The sequence below is a fragment of the Hemitrygon akajei genome, chromosome 30 (genome assembly GCF_048418815.1).
Source record: "Hemitrygon akajei chromosome 30, sHemAka1.3, whole genome shotgun sequence".
In the NCBI taxonomy this organism is placed as follows: Eukaryota; Metazoa; Chordata; class Chondrichthyes; order Myliobatiformes; family Dasyatidae; genus Hemitrygon; species Hemitrygon akajei.
Genome location: NC_133153.1, coordinates 24,136,884 through 24,160,667, shown reverse-complemented (window position 1 = coordinate 24,160,667; position 23,784 = coordinate 24,136,884). Strand labels below are relative to the sequence as shown.

At 42.8% G+C, this 23,784-nt stretch overlaps 1 protein-coding gene across 6 annotated transcripts in view; it reads right to left on the bottom strand.

The window, feature by feature from the left end:
• The window catches only part of myo5aa (myosin VAa), a 232,756-nt gene that overhangs the window by 32,376 nt on the left and 176,596 nt on the right, over positions 1-23,784 (bottom strand). For all 6 annotated transcript variants that reach the window (XM_073033131.1, XM_073033134.1, XM_073033135.1 and 3 more), the window contains exons 23-29: positions 23,639-23,732; positions 18,352-18,497; positions 16,447-16,572; positions 14,678-14,818; positions 12,670-12,729; positions 7,362-7,589; positions 5,565-5,665 (exon numbers count right to left, since the gene is read on the bottom strand). In XM_073033131.1, the coding sequence (XP_072889232.1) occupies positions 5,565-5,665; positions 7,362-7,589; positions 12,670-12,729; positions 14,678-14,818; positions 16,447-16,572; positions 18,352-18,497; positions 23,639-23,732 (896 nt within the window). The remainder of the gene's footprint in view (positions 1-5,564; positions 5,666-7,361; positions 7,590-12,669; positions 12,730-14,677; positions 14,819-16,446; positions 16,573-18,351; positions 18,498-23,638; positions 23,733-23,784) is intronic.

The following is a 23,784-nucleotide window of genomic DNA, read 5'->3' as shown; positions in this document are numbered from 1 at the left end:
TTGATAAATTTAATTTCACACAGAGAAAACCCTTTTGCAAATTCCTCTCATCGTTATACTTGGATTAGAAAGCTGCATTTATCATCAACTTACTCCATGTTTACTGGACTCAGAGTTTGGAAGAGAGGCAATTTTATTGAAACATTTCAGATCCTGAAGGTGACTGAAGGAATAGATGCTGAGAGACCATTTCCCTTCACTGAAGGATCTGGATCCAGAGAGTATGGTTTCAATTGAAGGAGTGGCCCAACTTAAGATGGGATTAGAAAGAATTTCTCCTTGTGGATGGTCAGGAATCTTCGCAAATCTCCACCCCAGATTCTGAACTGCTGAACAGATTCCAGGTACAGGGGAATGAGGGGAGATTTGATGGGGGTGTACAAAATTACGAAGGGTATAGATAGGGTAAATGCAAGCAGACTTTTTCCCCACTGAGGTTAGGTGAGACTGGAACTAGAGGTCATGGGTTAAGGGTAAAAGGTGAAACATTTAAGGGGAAACTTCACTCAGAGGTTGGTGTGGGTTTGGAACGAGCTGTCAGCAAACATATTGGTGCAGGTTCAACTGCAACAACTAAGAGAAGCTTGGAGAAGTATATTGGTAGGAGATATATCGAGGGCTATGGTCCAGATGTGGGACGATGGGACCAGGCAAGGATTAAATAGGCCAAAGGGTCTGTTTCTGTGCTGTAGTACTTCATGATATACAGGGTTAGAATTGCAGATTGTCTTCATGTGTCACAGGAGCTGAGGCCACGGTCACATAAGTTATATGCTTATTCAATCATGAAGTAAATTCAGGTGGATGTAGACCTATTCCTGTCTAGATTTCTATGAACATACCTATCCATAGTGAATAGCCAAATAAAGCTCAAATTCTCTAAGAAGAAGAAGAAAGCCCTTAACTCTGAGTGGAGTCATCAGGATGCCATTTTTTTTTTAGCAGCTTTCTTGTTTTTACGAGGCCGAGTTGCTAGCTCGACGCTCAACCCAGCACGGATAGAAAGCGTGCAAGGGGGCCGGCCGGATTCGAACCTTCGCTCCGAAGTCCAGCACTGATGCCACTACGCTACCAGCCGGCTCAAGTCCTCTAGAAAATCCATATTATAAAATTAAGGGAGATCACCATTCAGTCACGGGCAGCAAGAGAATTTAATCAACTTGAAACTGTAGCTCACGTCAGACCAGTAATTTCACAGTAGGCTCCCTTTTCCAGAATCACAGTCTGAAAGTCCTTCAGAAATTGGGATGTTAACTAGCCCCGTAATAATTAGGGTATTAGTGGAAATATCGCAAATGTCCTTAATATAATGGGCTGGAAATAGCGCAAGTGGTGCATGTGAGCTCGATTTCAATGTTTAAGAGAAGTTTGGATAGGTACATGGGTGATAGTGGTGTGTAAGCCTAGGGTCCTGGGAGTAGGCAGGTTCAGCATGGACTGGATGGGCTAAAGGGCCTGTTTCTGTGCTCTACTTTTCTATGACACAATCTTGGATGAATGATGCCGATAGTGCTGCTACCACCTAGCATCAGGGTCCCTGGTTCGACCCTGACCTTGGATACTATCTGTACAGAGTTTGCATGCTCTTCTTTGTAAATGCACGGGTCTCACCTACACGCCCCAGTTTCAACCCATATCCTGGAAACATGCTGATATATTGATCGATTATAGATTGCCATTAACCTAACTAAGGCAAAGGCAGGTTGATGGAAATATGTGAAAGAGAATAAGTTCCAGGGGTACACAGAAATCAGAGGGAAGATAGGGACCGATGGGTTTACTAAAGGGACCAAAGTCATACAGCAGTGAGGTATATCAACTAGCTGAACGGTGGCGCAGCAACAAACTTGTACTCAACGTCAGTAAAACCGAAGAATTGATTGTGGACTTCAGGAAGGGGATGACAAGAGAATACAGACCCGTCCTCATGGAGGGATCAGAAGTGGAACAAGCTGAGCAAGTTCACATTCATGGGTGTCAACATCTCTATCCTGGGCCCAACATATTGATGCAGTTACAAAAGCGACATGACGGAGACTGTATTTCATTTGGAGTTTGAGGAGATTTGGTATGTCACCAAAGACACTCGCAAATTTCTACAGATGTACCATGGAGAGCGTTCTAACTGGCTGCATCACCGTTTGGTATTGGAGCAGTGGGGGGGGGGGGGGGGGAGAGCTACTTCTCAGGATCAAAATAAGCTGTAAACTCAGTCAGCTCCACCATGGGCACTAGCCTCCCCAGCATCCCGGGACATCTTCAAGGAGCAATGCCTCAAAAAGGTGGCATCTGTTATTAAGGACCCCATCACCCAGGACACGCCCTCTTCTCATTGCTACCATCAGGAAGGAGGTATAGGAGCCTGAAGGCACACACTCAACGATTCAGTAACAGCTTCTTCCCCTCTGCCATTAGATTTCTGAATGGACACCGAACTCATAGACACTTCTTACCCTATGTATACTTCTTACCATAATTTACAATTTTATTATTACATATTGCAATACACTGCCGCTGCATAACAACGAATTTCACTACGCATGTCAGTGATATGAAACCGGAATCTGATTCTTTCCCTGGGATTCAGTAGAGACTCGAATAGCCAAAGATTGGCACAAAACGGGGCTTTAAGTATGTCTACAGTGAGCTTTGGGTAGCTGACACGTACCCACCCTGCGCCATTCTACACAAGATCCTACAGGACTTTATTCAATGATTTCAGTCTCCCCACGAGTCATGAGGATAATAGTTCTTTCCTGTTTAGCTACCTCTAAAGGTATTCACCAGAAAGCACAAAGTACAGTTCTCCAAATTACAACTGGAAACAGACCAAACTGGTTATCAAAGATTCCCTTAGCAAGCAAGATTTCATTGCAGTGAGTAATGTGAGATTCAGTGAGATTTGGCAAAATACAAAGCATTTCAAGAACTGAGCCAAGTCATATGGATTCTATAAAAATATTCTCCACACCCTTCAACAACACAAAGTGCTGGACAAACTGAACGGGTTAGGCAGCATCTATGAAGGAAAAATAACAGCCCGTGTTTCAGGGTGAGAACTTCACCAACATTCATTTCCCTTATTGCTCATCCTGACGAAGGGTTTCAGCTTGAAACATCGACTGTTCATTTCTTTCCACAGATGCTGCCTGACCTGCTGAGTTTTTCTGGCATTTTGTGACAGTTGACCCAGATATCCAGCATCTGTAGTCTCTGCTATCTTGCCACATTCTTGGTTGGAAATCCATCCCCTATCAGTAATGCAGAAAGCTTTGGCTAACCCCGTCTGCAGGTTGTTCTTGCTTCTGGAATAAAGTGTGGGACACGTTGCCACGACCAAATTATGTTTACCGCTGTCAATGGAGGATGACTTTGTAGGCACACAAATCTTGCCAAGGCCCAAATCTACAAATGGTCTTGACAGCTCACTTTCAGGGTCATTTTCAAAACTCTTCTCCGAGGACGTCACCTTGTCACAGTGGAGAGGCTTGTGAGTTCCTGAGATTCTGAAAGTAATGCCGCCTGACACTCGGCTCCTGGTAGGGTCACCCATAGCGGTAAAGTCAAGGGGGACATTCCCAACAAAGAGTGGTCCAGCCAAGATTTCACCAGTGGAGCTGGCAGTGGGCAATGACACATTATAACGGCAGCGAAGACGGACAAAGCTGCAGTAGTGAAGGATCTCCAGTCATCTGGCATTCCATACCAGTGGACCCTGCCCCTGATCTGCCCTTGAATCAGCCTCCTCAAATCAAACAAAATCATGCACAGGCATTCTCGTTAGAGGAATAACCCCTTAGGAGAACATCAGACTCAAGTTACTACACTACTGGTACTGCTACTTTTTTTTAAACCGTTTTTTCCCCAAATACAGTAAATAGATTCCTCTCCCAACTCATTGCTGTAATCACTGAAATACATCACTTAGTTATTTGAAGTAAAAATTAGTAAATTGAAGTTAGCAGACAAAGTCCATTTTCGGTCACAAGTTTCTCAAAATCTGAACACTTAAACTTTCCCAATAATAATTACATTTCTTTTTAAATTACTTTATCCTCCAAAATCTATTCTTACATATTTGATTACAGAAGTTTAAAGAAAGTGCAAAGATTATTGAATTCATCTGACAGTATTTTAAAAATGCAACACAAAGCCATCGCTATTCATGCAAATCACTGGCAACACTTTTCTTCTAAAATCTAGTTTAGCAATGGCTTCATTAGTTAGGCATTAAGCATTACTGTAGAAAATTTAGATACCATTATCTTAACTCTGGTAACTATGCTGTTTGAAGTAGCATATAAGGCCACTGTTTTTATTAAAGTTTAGATATTAACTTAATTGCTCCAAAAGTTCTGCATTTATTATCAATTTCAAATAGCCGGATGTTGCTATGCCTTTTCTGTGAGCAAATCACATTGCAAATTTATTTAAGTGCTTAAAATTAAAGTTCCAGCAGCCATGGTAAGATCTGAACTTACGCCTCTGAATTAATGGTTCAGACTTCTGCAATTTTATTAACCCTTCACAGGCTGGTCTAAGTAAAAATTTGGAGATGGGGTAAACTTCAGACTCTCAGATGTGGGTTTGCACCTTCTTTGATAGAAACGCATCTCCACCCCACTTTTCTACCAGCTTACTTGTTTACCCACTGCAAAAATATCCTGTCTCATCTAGTGTCCTTCTCTGAAGTTATTCTGGGAGCAGTGTTTGGACTCTGGCAAAACAACTCATTGAGCAACAATACTGATACACTTGGCTCTGGTCACAAATATTGCATAGGCTTTGCATTATAAACCACAACCTCAATTTATTTTCAGTGACACTAATTACTCAAGGAGTCATCTCGCAATAATAAGTGACAGACTAACGTCTAAATAAATAGACATTGAACTTCACTCTGAATCAGCCAAACAGAGAAGGACAAACCAGCATTTTAATTAAGTTGCAGATCTCCTGCCCAAGTTTAACCCCGAGGAGTTTCTTTCAGGCATCCAAGTCTCATTCAATAGTATCGAATCATGACCATTCAAGTAAATTAGCCAAGCAAATCTGTCTTAAAGTCATGTGATCAAAATTCAGGCACCAACGTTGGGGTTTAAATACTTGAGACTCCTCCAAATCAAAATAGTTCGTACTCAACCAATCAGAGCACATTTCCTCCTTGCTAACGGATCAAGGACAGCATCAACTTTCAGACCATTCAACCAGTTTGACAGAGAACAAAGACCAGATACATGGTAAATAACATGAGGTATCCTCCAATAGAAACTACTGGCGGAGCCAAGTAATACTTTTTAGTTTTTGTGATAAAAGTTTAAAGAAACCTTCCTACATACCTCAATTACACTGTACTACAGTCAACACATTGTACTCAGAAGAGATTTCCTGCCTCAACTCTGCTCATGACGGTTCTACCTCACTCCCAATAGTTACAATTTTCTCTGTTGCCAGACTGCAGTGAATAAACAGATGAAAGTGGGATGACAGATGGAGGGACAGAGGAAGTGGGCATGGCCCACAAGCACATGCAATTACTCCATCGCTGTCTAATAGCCAAATACCTGTTGGTTTCCTTGAGCCCAAGGAATGCTTGGGTTATTTCTCCTTGATCCTTCATTTTCCGCACATCCTCCAAGAAAACCATGGGCTCTGTCATCGTCTCCTGAAACGAGAACTCACTGAGGATTCCAACAACTTTTACAAGGACTACTCCTTAGCCAAAAGACTAAGAGTGATGAGTCAGAATTTTTTTTTGTAGTGATCTGATACAAAGCAAAACTTATTTCTGTAGGATTAAGAAGCTGAGTAGTAATTATTTAAATCTGCTCTAAAAGCGTGCTGGTGGAAGTATTGATTTTACTCCTGCGACTCCTGAACTTTGTTTGTGGTACAAGGTCATTTTTCCAGAGCGCACCAAAAACGTACAATGGGATAGGTTCCTTCTGCCTCTGCCCAAGGTTTCAGCTGTTGGACATGGTACCTTCCACAAGGGGGCAGCACTAGTTCTATTTACATCTTTTCATGCAAGTCAGTAATTAGGGTTAAATATACTCTGGTACCCTCTTCCCTTCATAAACCATAAAATGCTGCATATCCTCAATAGGCTATGTACCATATGATGACAGAGAAACAGAGATAATGTTTCAGATCAGTGACTTTTCTTGTAATGTTAACTGTTCCTCTCTCCACAGGAGCTGCCTGACCTACTGAACATTTCTAATATTTTCAATTTTTACTTTGGATTTGCAGCATCTGCAGCTAATTGCTTTCACCATTCTCTAGAGACCTCAAAACACCTCACCAAGAGTGCAGCAGCAAAGCATCTCTGAGACACCAACTTGGTGAAAAATATTTGTTATCCCGAAGTCACTCTGTTTAGTACACATAAAACTCTTAAATTTTTCCAATTAAACTGGATAGATTTTTTGCAAAATTCGTTTTAGTAACAATCTGTACTTTTTAAACTTTCAGCATGAAGCCAAAATGGAAACGGGTCTTCAAATTAAACATCATTCTGCTTGATGCTGGCCTCTTCACTGTGTATTAATATCTGTAATAACATAACAGACGTTCCTCTCACCCCAGGTTTGACTATGGACTGCATCAAATTCTAGGAATTTTCTTCAGCTGATTGATCCCTCAATGGGAATCCCATTTTTGGTGCATCCTTGAGGAAATTCTCACGGAAGTTCCTGAAGTACTGCCCCCCACTCTCATGCTAACAGAGTAATGAACCATTTATGTACTTAAATGCTGATTTTTTAAAAGAGATATTTACTGCCAATCAGCATTGTTGAATAAATGCCCTTAAAATCCATCTAAGCCCACTAGGACAGGAAACCTGCCACTCCTCCCCATCCAGTGATCTGCTGAACACCAATCCTTGCCTACGTAGTTGATTATTGCGAATGCTCTTGAGTTGCCACTCACTTAAGTTGAGCAGTAACAGGAGTAAAACCTGGCAGATTTGGATAGCATACTGGGATCATCTTTGCTATGTGACCGTCTCACTCTTCCCAAAACTGGACAATATCCCTGCCTGTAATCCCAGCATACCAAGGCAGTGGATAAATAGCATGGGAATGCAAAAATATTCTTCATTAACATACCAAGGTATCGAAACAGAGACAGGCTACGGAAAACATTTACCTTGCTCTCCTAGAGATAAGCATGAGGTTCAGAGGGAAAACAAGAATTAAAACATTAGAATTCAAACATTAAAGCACAGTTCAAACATTACGATGAAAAAGGAAATAAAAATAATATAGGATTGTTAAATAAGAAGTTCTAATTTAAAGTAAGTAGAGCAATAACCGATTTTAGCCACAGTTTTTCCTTTCTGATTAATATTCAGGTACCTTGCAAGACATGGCTTCCTTTTGGCTGACGAGCTGGGACCGGAGAATGAGAACCTCCTCTTTGCGAACCTCCAGCTCTTCTGTCGCCGCATTCAGGTGGTCAAGCAGAACTTTGTAGGCAGGAGAACCGGGAGCAGTGGCCTGAGGGGTGCTTTTGTCCGTCAGGGCTCTGTGCAACTCATTCAGTTCATTCTTTAATTTCTTATTCTCCGACTCCAACTCTTGCCTCTGTGAGTCAAAGCACAGACACACACACACACAAAGTAATCCTCTTCTCTTCTGGATAAACACTTGAAAGTCCCCTGAAATTAGTTCCTATATCTGAGGGCTTGATAATCTTGTACAAATCAGTACAAACTAAATACTGCTAATTCTTCATTCACAAGTGGATAGAAGGGATTTTAGAGACACTTATTGCTGAAGTTTCAACACAAGTCTACTGGCAATTTCAAATACGCTTGAAGGATTTTGAATGCTCTTGTGTTTTTATATACAGTAGAATAAGGATTTTCACTAATCGATTATGAATCCATTTAGTAGCTGTGATAGAAGGGGTTCGATTGGCCTAATGAAAATGTTTGGAGATCAGAAATCAAGAAGGTAGAGCAAACAGGAACAGGCCCTGTAAGGAATAGTGACGTATGAAAGAAGGCACTTACTTAGCTTGCTGTTCTCCCTTTCCCCCCTCCCTTCTTATTCTGGCTTCTTCCCCCTTTCCTTTCCAGTCCCGAAGAAAGGTGTCGGTCTGAAATGCCGATCGTTTATTCCCCACCATAGATACCGCCTGACCTGCTGACGTCCTCCAGCATTTGCAGGTTCTCTCGTGTTTATGTATCAGATGTTGTTTAGATACAAAGACCTGTTCACTCAGAGCATAATGACCTTGAGTTTCTTTTACTGTCCAAGAAACACAAACAGAACCAGTGCTGAAAGGTGGTTCAGAGCCTGCTGTCTGCCATTTAAGGGCCAACTAGAACACAGAAAGGACCAGGCGTTAGCAGCAGGACCTCATACAACCATACCTCATTCCTCATACAATCATACTTCATACCTCAGCAGCAGGACATAATGAAAAGTTCGCCCTCTGCTACAGAAAGCAAAGTCTCTCTGCCCACCCTGAGGTTTTCGTCCTCTCTCCCCCGTTTTTTTCCAGTCCTTATGATGGGTCTCGGCCCAAAACTTTCATTATTCCTCTCTATAGATGCTGCCTGACCTGCTGAGTTCCTCCAGCATTTTCTCCGTGTTGCTCCGTGCTGCAGATGCACTGCGTGTTTATTTTCAGTTAATGGTTGTAGTACATTTACATTGTTGTTGTAGTAATTAATAAGGGAGTGTCTCACTGGCAACCTGTAGGAAGACAATGCCCCTGTCCCTGATGGATAACGTGGAACTGGTGTGGTCATGAGAGAGTAGCAGAATTATGCCATTTGGCAAATTCTGCTCCACCATTCCAGTATGGCTGATTTATTATCCCTCTCAATCCCATTCTCCTGCCTTCCCACCGTAACCTCTGATGCCCTTACTTAACAAAAGCCTATCAACTTCTGCTTTAAATACCCAGTATCCTGACCTCCACAGTCATCTGGGGCAATGAATTCCATAGATTTACCATCCCCTGGTTGAAGAAATTCCTCCTCATCTCTGTTCTAAAGGGACATCCATCTATTCTGAGGCTGTGCCCTTTGGTCCTAGACTTCCCCACTATAGGAAACACCCGGTCCACGTCCACTCTCTCGGCCATTCAACATTCGATAGACACCAGTGGAAATCTGGCTTGCTGCCACCAGATGGCGCAGTTGGTCATTCCCTACCTTCAGCAAACACCACTGTGCGGAGAACTGTGGAAACGCCACCTTCGAACTGGCACTGTGCCACAGACACTCACCCACCCTGGCACCCAAGCCAGATGGGATTCAAACCAACCTCTCTACTTCCCACTCGCTTGGCAGCTGCTCGGTCTGAACAATCTCATTCATTTTTCAAAAGTCTGAAAATTTGGAACCCAGCAAAGACTGAGTAATTTTAAAATCAAAAGCGGATTAGTTTAGTCAGACTAGACTAGAGGCATTTAGAATGAGCTTTTTTTTTAAATATATCTATTATTTAGAACAAAAATAAATTTATTTATACATTACTATCTAATACCACAGAGGACACCACAGCACTTCATAGCAAATGAATTATTGATTAAATACAATATTGAAAACACGGCAACAGACAGACGCCGAACAAGTTCCCATAAACAACAACATAGAGTAAAGCAGCACAGAAACCAGACCCTTCAGCCCCTCTGGTCCATGCTGATTGTGGGACCCACCAAACTAGTTCCATTTGCTGGGTTTGGACCAGATCCCTCTAAACTTCTACTATCCCTGCACTTAATCCAAATGTCTTTTGAACACTGCTATTGTACCTGTCTCACTTTCTTAGCTCAGTCCATATACAAATGTGTGAAGAAGGAGCCCCTTGGTCCCTTTTAAATCTTTCCCCTCCCATCATAAATTTACATCTTCTGGTTTACGGTTTTCCATCCTTGGAAAAATGACCATGTACGTTCACCCTATCTATGTCCCCAACATTTTATACACCTCTATAAGGCCACCGCTCAAACTCTTACACGCCAAAGAATAAAGTCCTCACCTGCTCACCTTCTCCCTATAACTCAGGCCCTCAAGTCTTAACAGCGTTTTCATAAATCGTCTCTGCACTCTCTTCCAGTTTAACAATGCCCTTCTCCTAACATCATCATCACGATGTACCATGTCACATGATGTGGGGGATCAGTCTTCCATCTACCTTTAATCCGCTAATAAACTCTTCTTATTCTTTTCTCCATCCATGACCACGCTCTACAGAAGTGGTTTGCCATTGCCTTCTTCTGAGCAGTGTCTTTACAAGACAGGTACATAGAACATAGAATAGTACAGCACAATACAGGCCCTTCAGCCCACAATGTTGTGCCGACCCTTAAACCCTGCCTCCCATATATCCCCCCACCTTAAATTCCTCCATATACCTGTCTAGTAGTCTCTTAAATTTCACTAGTGTATCTGCCTCCACCACTGACTCAGGCAGTGCATTCCACACACCAACCACTCTCTGAGTAAAAAAACCTTCCTCTAATATCCCCCTTGAACTTCCCATCCCTTTCCCAGCCATTATCAATACTCTGCACAGATTGTCTGCCTGCATCAGTGGTCGCATACCCAGGACTTGTGATATACACCAGCTGCTCATACAACCATCCACCACCTGCTCCCATGGCTTCATGTGACCATGATATGACGGGAGGGACTGAATTACTCCATAGATGCTACCCAGCCTGCTGAGTTCATCCAGCAATTTGTATGTGTTGCTCTGGACTTCCAGCATCTTAAGAATCTCATGATTCAAATGTACAAATTGTGAATCTACAAACCCAATGGACAGATCAAGCTCTCTAGTTGGTAGGGGGATCCTAGAAGTTATTCTAACCCATATTCTCGTGCTGCTAGTTGCTAGTGAAGTGAGAGAATAGATTGAAGGGAAAATGAGTGAAGAAATGGGGTTGCTATGGGAGCTGGCAACAAATCCAGAGGCCAAAATATCATTGTCCTATGATACAAGGATCGGTACAATACCTCATAGATAACACATCACAGTGACTGAATAACCTGGTGAACCGTCGACATTTCAGGACTGGAAAGGAAGGTGAAAGAAGCCAGACTTTGCAATTCCTACCCAGTCCTGATGAAGGACCTCAACTTGAAAAGTTGACTTTTTAATTCATTTCCACAGAAGCTGTGGAGATCCACTAGCACTTTGTACATCTGTGCTTGTTTTTGCTTTTAAATGTATTTCAATATTGTAGAATTGGGGTTATTTTGAAACTTGCTGGAATCACGCAGGGGACAAGGTAGTGTGCAGTAGAAAATGTGGCAGAGCTAGTATTTCAGGCTGATGTCTTTTCATAAGATGTAGAAAATAGCCAGACAAAAGATTATCATTGTATTGTAGATCTGAGTTAATTAATGACTCATTTATTTATCAAGCACAGACCATCAAGGACAGTAACTGCCTAGACTATAGCATACATCATCACACTAACTAACCTACCACAGGGAGTGGTGTAAGTGATGTTACAAGTGCCATTGGGTCTAATATTTAAAAGATGACAAATGCTGATTGCACTTTACACAGTAAAAAAAAAGCAAGTGCAGTTTAGCTTTGTTGAATTTCAATTGGTATAACAGCTCCAACGTTATCTACAAAGAAGCTACTCCACCCACTTGGTGTTGGCACAAGTACCATATTGAAGGCCTCCTATCTTTTTGCCATCCGACAGAAGCAAAGTTAACACTGTTTTTTTAAAGAGTAGTCCCTAGCTTTAGTGGGGAAATTCCGTGGAATATTTTAACCACAATATCACGCAGGAAGCATTTCTCTTGTTGGATCATAGGCTTCAGGATCCAGTCCTGAATTTTCTTACCAGAGCAGAGAATTATATTGCGGCATCATTTCTAAAGTGAAAGGATATGACAACCATTCCCAAATATTCACTTGGAGATTCTCAGGAAGAACCCTGAAGGCATCATAACGGGCAGGAATGTCCAGATGAGATAGTCAATTAGCCACATTCACTCCCTCAATTCCCAACGTGGGATCCACAGGCCCTTTAGTTAATGGTAGGGGTCCATGGCATTAACAAAAAAAGTTGGGAACCCCTGCCTTAAGGAAAGGAAATCTGCCATCCTTATTTGTGGGAGAATCTCAGACTGGTGGCTATGTAGAATTGAGGGATTGTCCACTTAAGAGAGAAATGAGCTGATGTTTTTTTGTCAGAGGGTTGTGGATCTTTAGAACAAGGGGCATTGAAAGCAGAACGATGGTTAGATTTAGATCGGCCACAATCGTACTGATTTCCAGGCCCACCATCGCGGTCAGCTCTTAACAGCTCTCCAAGATGTTCCAACACACAACAGTTATGGAAACGATTAGGGGTAAACAACAAATGCAGATTTAACCAGCATCCTGAGACTGAATAAATAAAGCAATGAGTGTGGATAGGTTCCAAAGGCGTCTATTTTAGCTCCCATTTCTTCTGTAACTTACTGGAGGGATCTCGAGCACCTGCAGCCAATGCTATTAATGGTATGAACGAGGTAGGACTATTTTTGTAGCTCCTTCTCACTGCTGAGTGAAACCCAGTCGATGAAGCAGAGCCTGAGAAAGCTCCTATAGCTCTCTCATTTTAATAAGCAAAAGGATTTTCTCTAACCACCACGACCCATCCTACACTTACAACAGCAGGAAAAAAATCACAGCCTACCTTCAGAGATTCGTACTCCAGCTCAGCGCCCCTGGCTTTAAGTAACTGCTCTTCTGCCTCCTGGTAAGAAACACAAATATCTATTGGACGACCAAGTAGAATGGAAATTGATTGACACAAACCTGTTCTGTAATTTTTTTCATGTCCGTCATTAAAGATGTACAACCGACATCCAGGAACGCACTGGAACCTGCCCTCCATTATTTCAGAAACCATCACCCTCCCTCCTCCAAAGTTCTTTCAACATTCGGTTTGAGGGGGCTTGAAACCCACGGTCAGTTTATGTCAATGTACTGAGAAACTACTTAACCCTTGCCTGGACACTGCTCTCTTCCATTTCATCCTGCCGGTTTGACTGCTTTCTACGAACAGAACAATCACAGTAAGGTATTATGAGCCCCAAATAAAAACTTAGCCCCGTGTCCAAAAGGAAAAGCTCCTGCATGCCGCAACCAGCAGGAGGCAGCAGCGTTCACTTAGAAGTTGGTTCAGCTTCCACTGGGAGTCTGAGCTCTGCCCCGCACCAAGAGAGTGGAGCGACCTTGGAAGATGATGGTGCAGAATAGACTCCAAGGCTAACAGGGTTAGGCTGGGATGTCAGATGAACTTGGTGTCCTATCTTGGGTCTGGCTGGCTGACGGATCGTCTGAATCAGGTACCTGAAACCTGTAGAGGGGGACTGAGCAAGGTAAATAGAGGGAAGCAACTTTCTGTAGTGGAAGCGTTCAGAACAAAAGGTCACCTTAAACGTAAGACTGGAATCACTCAGTTGGGAGCCCCTGACCACATGGGAAAGAGGAGACATTCCCCCCCCCCCCCCCCCCCAACCACCATCCAGTGGATGATGGACCATTGACATTTCTTTATTCATTGAGATACAGCACTGGATAGGCCCTTCCAGCCCTTCAAGCTGCGCAGCCCAACAACCCCCCGTTTAATCCCAGCCTAATCACAACACAATTTACAATGACCAATTAACCTACCAACCGGCACGTTTTTGGAAAACGGGAGGAAACCCAAGCGCCCGGAGAAGGCACACGCATTCCATGGGCGAGGACGTACTGACTCCTTACGGATGGCGCCGGAATTGAACTCGGATTTCCAACGCATCCGAGCTGTAACAGCGTGGTGCTAACTGCGATGCTACTGTGGTGACATTGTTATGCTGGAGACTTCTCCTTAATTCACTGACAGTATCAAGTGATTGAGTCAAAGATAAGTTGGAGCTAAGAGGCATCCGTAACGTAACTGCATGGGTTCAAAGGGAGCAGTGCTCTCTTCCTGTCAGATGAAGGAATCAAACTTCACCTTGTCTATGTCTATAAAAGACATACTGAGCAACACAGACAAAATACCAGAGGAACTCTGCAAAACAGGCTGGATCCATGGAAGGAATAAACAGTCAACATTTCGGGCTAAGATTCTTCACCCGATGAAGAGTTTTGTCGCAAAAAGTCAACTATTTATTTCCCTCCATAGAAGCTGCCTGACTTGCTGAGTTCTTTCTGCGTTGTGTGTGTGTGTCACTCAAGATTTCCGGCGTCTGCATCTTGTGCCCAGATGGACTGAGTGGAGCCTGAGAGAATTTGTTTCATTGTTCCTTTCTACGCCTTGTGGCACTTTGGGAGCTTCTGGCTGTTTCTTTAGATTTTGTCTTTTTTTAAAAAGAGGCCGATATGCTAGTCCCAACACTCAACCCAGCACGGACAGAAAGCATGCAAGGAGCTGGCCGGATTTGAAACTGAGACCACTCGCTCAAGTTCCGGTGCGGATGCCACCACAAGACCGGCCAGCTAATGGAGAGAGTATGTGATGTTAAATGTCCTCTATCAGCAGGAGACCATACAATGAACTACAGGTACGCGGAGCTGCATCTGATAAAATACAACCTCCCGTCTCACGGTCAGCATGAATACAATACAATGAATCCTGGCATCGGAATATCTCCTGTTCATCCAAATAGTTTAATGTCGGACCACTGAGAGGCCAGTCCGGCACTGGCCATTACCTTTTTGCTTCTAAGTGCCTGTTCCTCCTTTCCGTCCAATTCTTCCTGCAAGGCCTGTTTCTCTTGCTCCAGCTCAGTCACGCGCTTCTGCAGCTTCAGGAACAGCGACATATCCAAAGTTCCTTTCTGGTCTGGAAACTCCTACGACAAGCAGAACAGTATATGATACACTCTGAATAAGCTATGCCTAAACCATTAGCTATTGTGTCTTTGGTTACTAACTACAGCACCTTGCCAGAAATACATGCTAAACAATGACATATTTTCCCATCTTTCATCTTTATCCCTCCTTGAACAAGGGAGTCACAATTGATGTTTTCCAATTCCCTTCATACTATCCAGAATTCAGTGAGTTCACTACCTCTGCAGCCACTTTAAAACAGCAGGGTGCAGACCATTGGATCCCAGTGACTTGTAGACCTTTAGACCCATGTGTTTTTCTAATACTTTATCCCTCATGATTGGGATTATTCGAAGTTCTTTCAAGCTATTTAAAACTAACCCATCTGTAGTCATCTGGATGTTTGTTGTGCACTCCATGCTGAAGTCCAAAGCAAAACATATCGTAAAAAGTATCAGATTGTTACTCTGCAGCTGAAATTAACAAGCTAGATTGAAGTGAACTGAATATGCCTGGACCGGATGGATGATTTGTGGTTTGGTGTTTTATATTCTTGTGCTTTTAGCTCTTTTTTTTTGTCGTATGCATGATTTGTTCTCTTTTCTTTTTGCGCATTGTGGGAGGAGAGATTTGGGGGTTGAAGTGCCTTTTCTGGGTTTTTTTTGTGCGGAGAGGAAAGCTTTGGGGGTTGATGATTGTGCTGCCTTTCATTTCTTTCTTGGTTTTGTGGCTACGCAGTGAAGAAGAACTTCAGAGTTGTATACTTAGACAATAAATGAACCTTCGATGTTTTTCTTTGAACAGGTTCCATTTCTTTATTTTGTGGCTGTCCGTGGGAAGAAGAATCTCAAAGTTGGAGAGTGCATACAAACTTTGATAATAACTGTACTTTAAAACTTGGAGCTTAACTTCGCTGCATCTCCTTGTTCCCTACTCTCTGGAAGTTCCACAAATATACTAGCCACTCTCTTGTTATACTGTATGTCTGGAGTTTACTGTTTGTTCTGTTATTACATACAAGTTCTCTCTCAAAATCAATTTTCTCCTTCCTTCTTTCTCTCCTCATTAGCAATTGCAGCCCCCCACCCCCCAAATTCCACCTCCTGACCCTCTAATGCACAATCCTTCACTGAAAGCAAATACTTATTTGGGTAAAAGAAAGCAAAAATGTGTACAAAACTCGATACATTCAATCAAGGCCCTATACAACTGACTTAAACACCAGGGTAACACATTTTTCTTAATGGCTTGGAGTACCATTGAGTAACATCACAATATGAGTATAACTTCATGAATATCCTTCCAAATTCCAACAGTTCCCTTCCCTTAACCTATAAAAGATTCATCTTTTCTACATTCCTAAAAACACAGATAACTTTTGCATATTATATTCTAGCAACGCTCTTGCCCACTCAATCCAATTATGTACCTTTGCAGTCTGCATATTCCTCACAGCTTGCAATCTTGCCTGGCTTTATATGATCGGTATCCTGAAGACTAGATCTTCTTCCCTTTTATCTAAGTCACTGGTGAAGATCTAACCAGCTACAGCCCATTGTTTTCAGAAGTATCACACCTAACCTTGCCTTTCTCCAGTCTGGCCCTAGTTCTACCTCTGGGGCGGCTGCACATTAAGAACGGAACCCACCTCTGTTCTTCTTGTCACATCCTCCGGTTCTCCAGGCTCTGAGGAAAGCAGGGAGTTGTAGGTGTACTCTGACTCATTGCTGCTGTGGGTCGAGTCCGTCCTTCTGTGACCAGGTTTCGTTATGCTCTGTAACAGGAGTGTGTCCTCAATGAGTAACTTAACCAAATCCGGGGAACTCTGCTGAGCACACATGGGGCTTGTGGAGATTCCCATGAGCCAGGTACTGATATCTCCCAGGTAGGTCAGGGAAAGGGGAGAGATGTAGGCAAAGAAAATAAGACTTTCTGGACCAATATTGCCCAAAGGAATACTGTACCCGTAATGCACCTCATGTTCAGAATATGTCAGAACAAGTCACAGAAAGATGAGGATTGTGTTGAAGAGGACCTCCAAGCTATCTGGATTCAGACAGAATTACAGGGTTTTTATTCAGCATCAGTACAAGTAGCCCGGATAAGTACTTGAAAAACAAAAGGTTGGACAGGCTAGGACTTCATTCCTTGTAGTTCAGGAGATTGAGCAGTGATCTTGTGGAGGTGTATAAGATCATGAGGGGGCATAGGCTGTGGAAGGAGCAGGACTGGACATAGTGCTAACAACCTCATCTCATAAAAACCCCAAGCTACAGGAGCCAACAGAAGCTCCGAAGACCCCATCCCTGGGAGAGGAAGGACACCACGACGGGCTACACCTGGGTCAACTTGAAGGACTGGCCTAGGACAGAGGACTCTGGCAATCTGCTGTCAGCTGCCTATATCCCAGTAGGGGTGATGCGCTGAAGGAGGAGGAAAGACGGGGTGAATGCAATTAGTCTTTTTACCCCAGGATTATGGAACCAGGAACTAGAGGATGAAGGTTTAAGATGAGAAGGGAAAGATCTAACAGCAGCTTATTTTTTTTTCCCACAGAAAGGGTGGTATATATGTAGAATGAGCTGTTAGAGGAAGTGGTTGAGGCAGATACAATAACAACTTTTGAAAGACAGTTGGACAGGTACATGGATCAGAAAGGCTTAGATAGAAGGGGTCAAATGCTAGTATATAGGACTGGTTTGGATGGGGCATTTGGTCAGCATGAACCAGTTGAGCCATAGGGCCTGCTTCTGTGCTACAGAACTCCAAGTCCAATCGCAAAGCAGAAATTAGAAAGTGAAATTGGTGTAAGAGGAGTAGGGTATGTGGAACCCAGGGGTTGGAAGCTTCAGAGATGGAATAGGGTCACAGCAGAATGGAAACAATGGTGGGCGTTCAAGAGGAAGAAGCTGATGCTTGGGAAAAACACACTGTGCCATTGAGGGGGATATCTGCAGTTTATAGGATGTGAAAGCAAGGAAGCCAAAAAAGTTATCCCACTTTGGTGGTAAAACCGTGCTCCAGATATTTGCCTGGAGATTGGCATCACTAGCTGCCCACCCACGACGACTCCATACCCAAATGCGCCAACCTCGCTAGAAATACGTCTAGTGACAAGACCCCATGCAGAAACAGAGCCTGGAATGACAGAGTGAGGAAATCCCACTCCAAAACTTCACACTGACCGTAAACATACCAGAATTTTCAGAAGTATTAAAATTAACATAAATAAAACCACTGAAAAAAAAAGACGACATCGTTTGAACTTGATTTCCTCTCTTCCTACAGGCCTACAACTCCCACTGAAGTAGGCGGCGGATGTTTTGCCCTGTTTACCCTTAAACGTGATTGGAAAGCTGATGCCCCATGACCAATGCTGGAGCCTCATCACAATGGAGATTCCCAAACAGACAGACTGCTGAGTAAGGCCAAGTCTCTGCTTTAGTCAATGTGTAATGCTCCTGCATGGAACTATCAGAACTTACCAACAAGATCCCAGCCACTTACGCTAAGAATTTTTTTTGATAAAGATCAGTGTATTTAAGATACTTACAACTAAAGACATCTCCTCTTTTAGGTTATCATAGCGCTCCTCCAGTTTGCAGAACTCGTTAAGCAAAGACTGATACCGAGATCGCTCGTCATTGAGGTCAATCTGAAGCTGTTTGGTCTCTTCTTCATTCCTTCTCTCCAACGATTCTGAGGAACAGCAGAGTATTGTGAGAAGGTGACCTTACTGCACTGATACAACATAAAAGTTATGAGTGGAGTTTTTCAACACATCATTTGCCAGTGTAAACATGAGAGACTCAGCAGATGATGGAAATTTTGAGCAACATACAAAACAATACAGGAGGAACTCAGCAGGCCTGGAAATATCTATGGAGAATAAACAGTCAACGATTTGGGCCGAGACCTTTCATCAGGACTGGAAAGAAAGTGCAGGGAACAAGTGGGGAGAAGGGAAAAGAGTACAAGAGTAGTCAGTTTACGTCTGATACAGAGAGCCCATGTTAAACTTCACTACAAATGTAATGACACAGAAAGTTTGATATTTCAAAGTGCTCTTGTATGAGATAGGCCCTCAATACAGGGATTGAAAGGTAGTAATCAAAGAATATAGACAGCTGCAACTTCACCCAACCTCGTGTGAGAGAGGAGAAAGCCTGTAGGTTTTGGACTTGCATCTCTCTGAGATCCTAGCTCAAGAGTACAGCTCATAAATCCTTGGGAACAAGACATCACTCTGCTACATCAAAATCCGTTTGGGGGTAATCCTGAGTTTTTCTGATGAAGATGATTTAACAGGGTAGGCAAGAGCATTTAACAGCTATCAAAAAATTAATTAAATTCTACAGGAAAAAAATACCTACAACATTCATCTTCAGTAGTCAGACAGAGAAATCTTGTCCTTCAATGTGAAAGATGAGATTAACTTGGCAATGGTTAAACGATCTTGGCAACAAGGAGTCCTAATCAGGCTGATCAGGAGAATCCATCCTGGGAAACCAATGTCAATGGGGATTGGGAAGATGATTATTGTTTTTGAGAGACCACAAAATCCCAGATACATTAGTTGGAATTCCACAGATCCGTTTCTTAGGCACAATTCATCAATGATCCTCACTCTGTCAAAGTCAGATGCACAATTTGCTGGAGGAATTCAGCAGGCCAGGCAGCAGTAAACAGTCAACTTTTCGGGCTGAGTCTCTTCATCAGGACCAGAAAGAGTCATGAGTCAAGTCCTGATGATTGGTCTTGGTCTGAAATGTACACTGTTTACTCCCTTCCACAGACAAGCTCCTCCAGCAGCTTGTGCGCGTTGCTCAAGATTTCCATCATCTGCAGAGTCTCTTGTGCTTGTGTCAAAATTATAGGAGGGGCTGCCTGTTAATGACCGTGCAATTTCCTTTCCATATCGTCAAATAACGAAGGAAAGCAAATACATACAACACAAGACCTGGGCAAAACAGACTGGTATGGGTAAGTAGAAGGTTAACACATACAGCAAACAAAGGTCAGCAACAGCAGGACAACCTCAACAATGAACTCTCTTCACAACCTATACTCACTTTCAGGGACTCTACAACTCATGATAACTATATTATTTATTTACTTTATTATTTTCATGATTTGTCTTTTATACATTGGTTGGTTGTCAGTCTCTGTTATTTTTAGTTTTCCATAAGTTATATTGCATTTCTTTATTTTCCTGTAAATGCCCACAAAAAAAATTGAATCTCAAGGTAACCTATATGGTAGCATACGTACTTTGGCTTTGACTTTGACCCTAACATTCAATGGCATTATCAATATCAGTCCTTTCGCTGCCATCAAACCTGGAGCGTGTTGGACTGACTGCTCTGGCAATGTGCAGATGCACCAACCTTCAAAATGTTCAATACTATCCATGAGAAACAGGTGCTCTATTTGGCATCCTGCCCACCAGCCCTGAGTGGCGAGACAGAGAAACCTGGTCTTTAGCCAAAGGCAAGGAGAGACAGTAAAATACCAGTTCTACGCTGGCGTTGAGCTAACAAAGTGTTATATATAACCAGAGGGCAACAAGGAATCCGGCAACAAAGAGCACACACAAGGAGCAGGAGCAGGCCAATGACCCCTCAAGGCCGACCCACCTTTCAATGCGATCTTCCCAGACCTGCTGCTCTCCTCAACTCATCTACAAGAGTTCCGCTCTTCCCCCAATCTTTTAGGAATTCATCCACCTCCACTTTAAGTACCTCCAAAGTAAACTTATTATCAAAGTACATATATATATATGTCACCATTAAAAAAACCACAAGATTCCTTTTCTTGCGGGCATTCAAAGAATTCAAAGAAACATAGAAGACCCAATTAAAAAGACTGAACCCAATAGGATGGACAAACAATCAGTGTGCAAAAGACGACAAACTGCAAATACAAAAGAAAAAATAATAATAAATAAATAAGCAAAGAGACAAAGAGTCCTTTAAAGTGAGTTCATAAGTTGTGGAAATTTTTCAGTGTCTGGGTGAGTGAGGTTTTCCTGTCTATTTATTTGTTTAGTGATTCCAGCCCTTTAAGCTATGCTGCCCCGGTAACCCCCGGCAAATAAGATTAACCCTATCCTAATCATGGGATAACTTACAATAACCAATTGACCTACGCGGTACGTCTTTAGACTGTGGGAGGGAACCAGATGACACGGGGGAAACCCACGCATTCCACAGGGCAGGTGTACAGAGACTCCTTACAGATGACGCTGGAACTGGACTCTGAACTCCAACACCCTAAGCTGTATCGCACATCGCGCTAACCGCTACTTTACAATGGCATCATCTCAATGGTTCAAAAGCCTGATGGTTGAGGAGTAATAACTGTTCCTGAACATGGTGGTGTGGGTCCTGAGGCTCCTGTACATTCTTACTGATAGCAGCAGCGAGAAGAGAGCACGACCTGGGTGATGGGACAGCTCAATGATGGATAGTGCTTTCCTGTGACAGTTCTCCATGTGGACGTCCTCAGTGCTGGGGAGGGCTTTACTCGTGATAGACTGGGCTGTATCCACGGCTTTATGTAGGATTTTCCATTGAAGGGCAGCACTGGTGTTTCCATACCAGGCCATGATGCAACTAGTCCATATACTCTCCACTACACTTCAACAGGTTTGTCAAAGTTTTCAATGACATGCCTAAGGAAGTAGAGGCACCACCATGCTCTCTTCATAATGGCACTTACGTGCTGGGCCCAGGACAGGTCCTCTGAAATAATAACACCTAGGAATTTGAAGTTGTTAACCCTCTCCACGTCTGACCCCTCTGAGGGAGACTGGCTTATGAACCTCCGGTTTCCTCCTGCTGAACTCAATAATCAGCTCCTTGGTTTTGTTGACATTGAGTGACAGGACGTTGTTCAGGCACCACTCAGCCAGATTTTCAGTCTCGCTTCTAGATGCTGACTTGTCACCCCCATTTGATTCAGCCAACGACAGTGGTGTCATCAGCAAACTTAAATATGGCATTGGAGTTGTGCTTAGCCTCACAGTCGTAGGTATAAAGTGAGTAGAGCAGGGGGCTGATCACACAGTCTTATGGTGCACATGTGCTGAGGGAGCACGTGGAGGAGATGTCGTTGCCAATCCAAACTGACCGGGGCCTGGAAATGAGGAAACTGAGGATCCAAATGCACAAGGAGGAATTGAGGCCAAGTAAACTAATGAAGTTTACTCATTAGTTTTAAGGGGATGATGGTAATGAATGTCGAGTTGCAGTTGATAAATAACATCCTGATGTATGCAGATGTCCAGATGACCCTGGGTTGAGTGGAGAGCCAATGAAATGGCACCTACTGTAGACCTACTGTGCAAATTGGAGTGGATCCAAGAGTTGGTATGTTACGTCATCAGCCTCTCAAAGCACTCCATCACTGTGGATTTAAGTCCTCCTGGATGACAGTCATTCAGGGTTTGACTGGCCTCCACAACTTCTGAGGGTTGAAAATTCCCAAGTTTCAAATAAATACCGCCACATCTTGCAATTACGTATGCCAATTGATTCTTTCACTGGTGGAATCATACAAAATCAATTTTGATATACTGCCTTTTAGGATAGTTTATGTTTCAATGAAGTTATTACTTCATTCTGCAAACTTCCAACTTATTTAGTCATTCAAAATAGGGCAACCCTCTCACTCCAAGAATTAGTCCAGTGAAACTTTCCTAGAGCATTTCCAATGCTAGCATTTTCATTATTAGGTAAGGCAACTAAAATCAAACACAGTACCTGAGCCATGGCTTCACAAATGGTAATATTATTCCCTACTTTTGAACTCTAACTATCTGGCCAACAAGAACAGTATGCCATTTACCTTAATTGGTACATCTAACTTTTTGAACACTTTAAACCCTCTGTACACTTTGCAGATTGTATTTCAAGAATTTTGAATCCACTTCTGAAAGTCCATAACTTAACGATATTCTACAACAGGCTCCATGCTCGGGTACTCCAGTATGACCAGATATTGTTGGGAAGATGATAGATGGCATCCATAGTCAAGGAAGCAATTACTTACCAGATTTATCAGTCTGTCAGAAGGACCAGTTATTCAGACTGTGTCTTCTTTGTTAACACATTTGAGCTCTTGTATACTAGACTTCTATGTGGCACCTTACTGAAAACCTCCTAGAGATCTAATTGCATCACATTTATAGACTCCCATTCTCCAGAAAACACATCCAACATGATTTCTCTTTCATAAAGCCATGGTGACTAGGTTTGATTGATTAAATCTTTTTTAAACGACTAGTTGTTGCATCCTTGACTAAAGACTCCAGCATCTCCTCTATAGTTTACTGTTTTTTATCTCCTTCCTTCTTGAACAAAGGCATCACAGTTGTGGGTTTTTATAATCTACCGGGCCCCTATCAAATATTATGAGTTTTGTAGAGCTTCAACCATTGGCTCTACTATCTCTGCAGTCACTTTCTTTGTATCTCAAAAGGCAAATTAGCAAGCCACCGTGTTGTTGGGTAATCTTCAACCCAGACAAAAGTTTTAGTATAGTTTAGAGCTGATTATCAGAGAGTTGTCTATCAAAAACTAACTTAAGATCAATAATATAGGGTCTAAACCTCACCTAACACCAGAAGTCAACCAAGGCCAGAACAGAAACTGGCGTTTAAAATCCAAAAGGAAGTCAGTGAAGGATAGCATTCTCAATCTGTGAGTTTCCTGGGACATTCCCCTTCTATGGGACAAAGACCATTGCTGCAATCGCAGTCAGATTCCACACTTTGAACTTGGTTACAGTGGAATCGACTCCACACTACATTTCATCTAAATGAGCCAGGGCAGTGTCACCTGTTATCTCCTTGGCCTGCTCCTGGATTCGGAGATTCAGATTTTCTTTCTCATTCTTCAGCAAAGCATTCTGCTCTTTGAGCTGGAACATCACCTGGAAAGGGTAAGAAAGGGCAGCTTTAAATTTCCCTTTTGTCGCCTGCTAC